The 7,552-nt window shown below is 33.9% G+C and overlaps 1 protein-coding gene across 1 annotated transcript; it reads right to left on the bottom strand.

Annotated features, from left to right (window-relative positions):
- Positions 1–297: 297 nt before the first annotated feature.
- LOC143549453 (alkaline/neutral invertase E, chloroplastic-like) lies at positions 298–6,098 on the bottom strand. The gene is made up of 7 exons (XM_077040349.1): positions 5,935–6,098; positions 3,289–3,874; positions 3,035–3,200; positions 2,714–2,925; positions 1,657–2,150; positions 1,408–1,456; positions 298–743 (listed from the first exon to the last, which is right to left on the bottom strand). Exons 2-7 carry the CDS (start codon positions 3,820–3,822, stop codon positions 417–419), a joined length of 1,782 nt encoding a protein of 593 aa, XP_076896464.1. The 5' UTR covers positions 3,823–3,874; positions 5,935–6,098; the 3' UTR covers positions 298–416.
- Positions 6,099–7,552: the final 1,454 nt, after the last annotated feature.

Here is a 7,552-nt window from a genome sequence, read left to right as displayed (position 1 = left end):
TTGGAATGACCATGCAAGTTTGGTTGACTTTTAAAGTCAACATATATGAAACATTGGTCAAAATTTGACTTTTTTTTACTTGTGTTTGCGGTGGAAATGTACATACTTGATGTGAAAAACAACATCATCATCTTAGCAATATATGTTTGAATTTGCATAGTGGTTTGGCTTTCGTAACATGTGAGTTCTCTTAACAAATAAGTAAACTTAATTACCTTATTCTTAAATAAGAGTGTTGCTGATTAATAACACTATAAGTGAATGTACGTAATAGTTTTATATGCATATATAAAACTATTAAAATATAATAATATTTATTCAACAAATTAAAAGTTAGATTGATACTACTTATTTCAACTATTATAATACTTATTTCTCTGTATAACTACATTTAAACAAACAAAAAGTTTCAACTTTCAAACAATAAAAGTCTGATTAATACTTTTTCGCGGCCGTTTTCTCCTCGGGTTAGCACTAATCATGCACGAAAAAGCATTAACCAGCTCGGTATCCTCCACATTTACTAGAATCTTAGCAGCTTCCGGATTAGCTAGCAATTGTTTTGCAACAACATACCCTGCAATCGACCACGTTTGAAAAAGTCGTGCTTGTTTCCCAATAAACCGCCCCCTTTTCGTATCATAATATTCCGCCCACTTGTCTTTCGATATACGCCTCTCGGCAACTTTCACAGCGTTTTCAGCTATTTCGGGCCTGCCCATCTTTATACTTGCTACCGTTAACTGAATAAAAACATAAATAAAAAACCAACTTATAGGTCAATACCTCAATTCGGGTTCGATTTTAAATTGTGTAAAATTTAGATTTAGAGGAAATTACACAGAAGGTCCCTGTGCTTTGGCCCAGATTATGGATTTCGTCCTTATGATTTAAAAATTACGGCTTTCAAAAATGGTTCCTGGATCAGATTACTATTTTGCCCTTTCCGAATTTACCCTATAACCTCTTTAGTAGTTTACTCTTTCTAAAACAATAGTTTAACCCCTGTTGTTTTTTATTACCATTTTTAATATTATTATATAATTATTATTATTATTATTGATTTATTTTTGTTATTAATATATGGAGCTCATCAATGATAATATTCACTATTTAGTAATAAAAACAACAGAGGTTAAACTGTAATTTTTAAAAAAAGTGAACTAGTAAAGGTGTTAAAAGTGTAAATTTTGAAAAGAGCAAAATAGTAATCTTACCTGACCCATGAAACAATTACGAAAGCAAACTAGGTGATTCACTGATTTGGATTATATTCGCAATTTTTAAACCATAACGACAAAGCCCATAATTTGAGTCAAAGCACCGGGACCATCCGTGCCATTTACTCTAAATTTTATTATCTTAATAACATAGTTTCTGAGATCTTGTTTGATACATAAAACTCACCTGCCAGAGTAAAGTTGGCCATGAACCTCCATTATGATATGACCAAGGCCTACATAATTTAACAAAAATAATAATAATAATAATAATAATAATAATAATAATAATAATAATAATAATAAAAATAAAAATAAGAATAAGAATAATAATAATAATAGTAATAATAATAAATAAAAAATAAAACCTCAAATAAATGTTTCAAAATAAATAAAACATCACAACTAAAAAGTCAAAAGTCAAAGTGAAACTCACGTGTTTTTCGGGTCACTGCCAGTAATAATCCGCCATTCTTGACCTTCAAGAGCAGGATAACAAATCTTCAAAGGCATATCACCAACAAGATCCGCCCATTTAGCTTCAAAAAGATCCAAAATAGCATGTGACTGATCATCTGTTGCAAGACTACTAACAATTGACCATAAATTCCCGAGAGAAAAGAACCGGAAATCCATATGAGCCGGTTGCAAGTTCCCGATCATATAACCGCCTTTATTTGGCATCCATTCTACTAACCATGGTGGAATCTGATCCGGGTATATATTGAACTTGTTAACTGCATCATAAGAATATTCCTCGGTTTTGTAACGGTATATTTCATTGAGTTTTCTCATGTCGATCCAATAATATTCTCGCACGTGAAATGATAATGCAACAAGACGGTTGTTAAGTGCGGTGATTAAGTCGGCTGATGCGTCCTCACGGGATAGCATTTCTCGTGCAGAGAGTAATGCAGAATAAAACAATGCCTGAAAAAAAATGCAGATTTAAAAGCTAACGGATCAAAATTGGTTATTATTTGAAATCAAAATGGACCCTGTGATCGACCTAAACTAACACGAACAGAGCATGTTAGTGTTCGTTTAACTTTAACATAACAAACGATCAAACACGAACAATTAAACGCACAGGGTTTTCTTGTTTGTGTTCATTAAGAAAATAAACGTGTGCGTGTTCATTTATGTTTGTTCGTCAACAGCGTAAATGAAAGGTTCATGAAAGTAAACGAGGAATATAACTGAGCTAAAACCAATTAAAAGTAGACATGAACAACAGTGTGTTGGGCTTCAAAAGTTAATACTAGACCAAATTGTAACGGGCCACGAATATATTAATGAATGAAAACGAACGAGCTTAAACAAACATTAACTAACAAACATAGGTGAACGTAAAAGAACGAACATAAACAAATTTAAATGAATAAAAGTTCATTAACATAAATAAATGAACGATTCATGTCCCTCGTTTAACCACATGAACAAACTTTTTTCACTTTTTTGTTCATTTTCGTTTGTGTATTAAATAAACGAACCTGAATTTCCAAGGGATGTCCATGAATTCCCATACGTCTATCGATCATGCAGGAACCATCAGTCACAAGTAAAGTTGGAAACATGTCAAAACCATCAGCAAGACACAGTTTAAGAATCATCCTAATTCCCGTTTGGACATCGACCCGTTCTTGAACCGAAAGATCGCCTGTACATTTCCCATACGCTCGCAACAATATAATCCACCACAATCCTGAAACAACCCTTTTCTGAGCTAAATAACCACAAAGTGGGGCCCACTTGTTTTACCCGTTACAAATAAAACATAACCACAAAAAGGTCAAAATTGACTTTTGACTAACCAGAGTCAACGGGTGCCACACGACCAATGGCTGCCTCACCAAAATCAGGATCCAAAATATCTTCGGTTGCAGAATCATCACCATCAAGCGGAACCGTACGCACCTTGAAACTTGCAGGCATTAATCCTTGACCTGGACTATGACAATCCATGGTTTTCTCCCAACTCTATTTATACAAATACGAAAACGCATACAACAAGTTCAATTTATCATTTAAAAAGAGTACAAAATGATGCGTGTCAAATAGAAATTACCTGCAACTGAAGGGTGTGTAAGATAAAGTTCCTTACAATATCATACTCGCCTTTTAACAGAAAAGCAATCCCAGACGGAATAAAATCACGAATAAAAACTTGATCATAATTTAATATGCTGGAATCACTTGGATCATTAGCAGCAATGGTTCCAACCGGATGACCGCAATAATAAACCATAGACGCGCGTAACAATTCCCACGCCTCTTCTTCGATAGAATTTATACCACTTATGTGCAATGAACTGCTAAATGTTCCATTTCCGTTTGCAGATAACTCGCTTTTAAAAACTGGGTCTCTGTTTTCACTAGTCGCATCGGTAACACGGTCAATTTTGTGGCATTTACATCTTAATGACCTAAAACGATCATTAACATCCGGTCCACGATGACATGCAGTAATCATGTTGTAGCTTTTATGCCTTGAACTTTTTATACCAGACCATTTGCTTCTATAACCCAAACCATGGTTAGTTAAAACCAACATATTTAACTTGTTAGGGCATAAACAAGTATGGGATAAAGTAGCAGCCATTGAGTTAAAATATTTAACTGAATCAGGAGACCGTGTGAATTCAAACTATTGCCTGCAACAAACAAAGTTTAACAATTAATGTTCACGTGAATGTAAAAACATTCAAATTATAAATGCAAAACTTGCATGAAAGTGCAAACCTAATTCTTCATATAAAATATCTAGGGCTATAAACGAACACGTTCAACAAACTGTTCGTGATCTGCTCACCAAGAAATTCGTTTAATAAATGAACAAACATGAACAAGGGATTCCTTTCGATTAACTAACTGAGCAACACGAACAAAGGCTATGTATGTTCAATTAGGTTCGGGAACACGTTTATTAATGATAACGTGTTCATATACGTTCGTTTATGTCCGTTAATGTTTGCTTGTTTATGTTTGTTCATTAAATGTTTTTAATACTTTCTAATGACTTTTCTAATCTTATCATATAGATTTAAGCAAAAAAATAAAAATAAAACAAAAATATATATGATTATTATGTAATTAATTTATATGTAAAGTTAACAAATAAATATGAATTTTGAAAAAACCAACATAAACTTGGTAGCCGGGCCGAACAATTGACACTCACTATCGGTTCGGTGCCGATATGTTGACTGATATTCTGCTAGAGGTCCGATAACCGCTATAGCACCGATATTGACTGCATAGGTTGCACAATTAACAAGCAGACCGAAATTAATTCTCGCATGACATCAAATCGTTTAATCCGTATAAACCAATCACATCAGAGTTGGTTACTCTCAAAAAAATGGTCCCCACTCAATCAACGTGACGTTTACCCACACCAGATCAAGGTACGGTACGATTATCTTCTAACACACTCAACTCTTCACGTTCACTTGCATCACATCTCTCAGATCATTTTATTGATTCTCACTCCGAAGGTTGGTCACAAAATCAAATAGAGGACTGCCTGTGACAAGACTAACAGTAATCGGTTTTGTAGGTCCCATAGAACTCTAACCATTTAGTATATATACCTATAGCTATTTGGTTACTAAATATACCTATAGCTATTTGGTTTGATGTTGCTTCATCTAGGGGTGTGCAAGAAACTGAAAAAAACCGATCCGAAACCAAAAAAACCGAAAAATCCAAACCGTAGAAACCGAACCGAAACAAAAACCGACGATTTGGTTTTTATGTTTTTGTGTATAAACCACACTAACGGTTTGGTTTTGGTTTTGCATGTAAAAAACCGAACCGAACGGAATTCCTAAATTTTTGTTTTTTTATATTTTATATTAACTAATTTATAAGAATTAAATAAATATGTAACTCAAATATTTTTGATCCAACGTATAACAATCTATTATTTTACAATTAACAAAATTATTTATACCTAAATTCATTATTTTTTGACAACTTTTTCTTCGGCCTAAAATTTTCAAGCTCAAATGGAAAAAACCGAAAAAACCGAACCGAGCCGAACCGAAACAAAAAAAAAAAACCCGAAACTAGACGGTTTCAAAAACTCCAAAAACCAAAGTTTTGGTTTTTGGTTTGGTTTTAGCCAAAAACCGCACCGAACCGCACCACGCACACCCCTAGCTTCATCTGTGTTCGTGAACCATTCACGAAAACAAAAAACTTGTCCGCTTGTCCAATAAAAGCTTAACGAACTAACAATAACAAGGCCTTTTTCTGTTCGGTTACAGACCTAAATCTATCTATCAACTCAAAAATAACGATCTTCAAAGGATGAATTTAGGCCAATTTATCACATATATTCCTACAGCAATATTCAAAGGTGTTAGTTAATTTGTATTCGTTCACTAACAAGTTCATTTCCTTAACGAACAAACGAACACGAACGGATAATGAATACTTAACGAACAAACATGAACAAGGCCTCGTTCGGTGTCGGTTCATTTACATCCCTAAATCTATCAACTCAAAAACTAACCATATTCAAACTATATAATTAAGGCACAATCAATAATATTCAAACATTTCGTAACATGTAACCTAGAAATTCAAAATCAATAATATTCAAAAAAACTATATAAATTAAGTACGATCTAGGTCAAAATTATACCGTTAGTTCATGTGATCAACAATTGATTGAAATAATAATAATAATAATAATAATAATTAGAACCTCAATTCAGCTGCAGATTCATTGGAATACGAACGAATTAGGATCAACGCGTAACTTATTATCATTAATTTGATATTATTATAAGTTTTTAGGTGATGATATTATTATTATTATTATTATTATTATTATGTCACGGGAGTAAGGTGAGGTGAAACCGACATTGGAAATTGTTGTATGATTAATAAGTTATATGTATTTTACATGAATGGTGCTTTGACTTATTGAATTATGATTACTTGCTACCCTCTTGGATCGGACTGTATGTTGTGAAGGATGGCGATTTCAAACCGATTTTTACATAATTGGTTTTAAACTGGTTTGATTTTCGGGTCGGTTCGATTCGGTTCGATTAACCGGTCTATTAGCCCACCTCTACTCCAAGGAAATGATTATGTATATGATGCCACTCTAAATTGAATATACATGTCATATATTATCTAACATGAAATGTTTATACTAGCAAAAGAGCGTGGGGCGCAACGGAAATTTTATCGGTAGAGGTTTGGTTCGTTATGGTACTGCCATTGGTTGTGGATCCATGGCGATTGATTGAAGGGTGGTAGCATGTCCAAAGGCTATAAAAGTTTAATTTGATTACTACTACATTCCCAGCCCCCCCCCCCCACCCCCCACAATTGTGTCTCTGCCCCCGTCACAACCACCGCCACCCCTCCCACAATCATCGCCACTACCGCATATAAAACTACTTCATACGTTTCACCACTTATTAAAGGTATAAAATGGTTGAATCCACAAGGGATATATTCATGAAAATCACTTCGCCCACCCATCCACCCAATTGTTGGCATGTTCATTCCAGCCGGATCAACAGTTCCGAATAGATAAAGTCAAAGGCAAATCATGAGCGTATGCTAAGATATGCAATTAGCCTGATGCATAATTACAAAATAAAACTCATAAACACTGTCACTCAAACTCTTAAAACTCATAAAATTGCTAGTTTTACAATGATCATTTTCTATATACACATGCATCCCAACCCCATCAGTCTTTCCAAAAGCTTACTATTTTTCCCTTCATAAACAATTTCACATAACTGATTAAATTATTGTGGAAGTCTCAATAATCTATACTATATATAAATCATGAGTGAGGGACCTTTTAAATTTTAAGAGTTACCAAACTCAATGCTTTATGTACAACACACAATGCATCAAAAATATAACAATTAAGGGTAGTTAAGTCTTTTAATTCATTTAAAATATACTTATAACTTTGGTTCCTCAACTTCACTACTTCTTTTGTAAATTTAGATAATAGTTACACATATGCCCCCGAATTCAAAACCAACTACCCCTCGACTTTTTAACGGCCATATCTTTTCAAACGTTAATATTTTTCTTAAAATAACTACATCATAAAAACGAGTATCTTATTCTCTTTAATTTGAGTATGGTGTTGCTATAGCTTTTTAGTTTTAAAAAGTTAATATGTTACGCGATTACCGTGTAGAACTGGTAACAAGTCGAGTCGGGTGAGCTTGGGTCATTTGTAAAAGTGGATTAGGGCCAGAACAAGTCGATACAAGTAAAATGGTTAATTTGGTTCGGGTTCGAGTAGATAGGGGCCAGCTCAGACTGATCGAGTCAGAACGGGT

Source organism: Bidens hawaiensis, unplaced genomic scaffold (assembly GCF_021521415.1).
Source record: "Bidens hawaiensis isolate Kalapana, Puna unplaced genomic scaffold, B.hawaiensis_p1.1 tig00015564_1, whole genome shotgun sequence".
Lineage (NCBI taxonomy): Eukaryota > Viridiplantae > Streptophyta > Magnoliopsida > Asterales > Asteraceae > Bidens > Bidens hawaiensis.
This window is presented reverse-complemented; position numbering and strand designations above follow the sequence as displayed.

What these genes read in the sequence shown, in the direction of transcription:
- LOC143549453 (XM_077040349.1), bottom strand. Translation starts at nt 3,822, where the DNA reads ATGGCTGCTACTTTATCCCATACTTGTTTATGCCCTAACAAGTTAAAT. An exon ending in GACATCCCTTGGAAATTCAG is followed by an intron (nt 2,151 to 2,713) that starts GTTCGTTTATTT and finishes ATTTTTTTTCAG; the next exon opens with GCATTGTTTTATTCTGCATT. An exon ending in GGCCAACTTTACTCTGGCAG is followed by an intron (nt 744 to 1,407) that starts GTGAGTTTTATG and finishes GTTTTTATTCAG; the next exon opens with TTAACGGTAGCAAGTATAAA.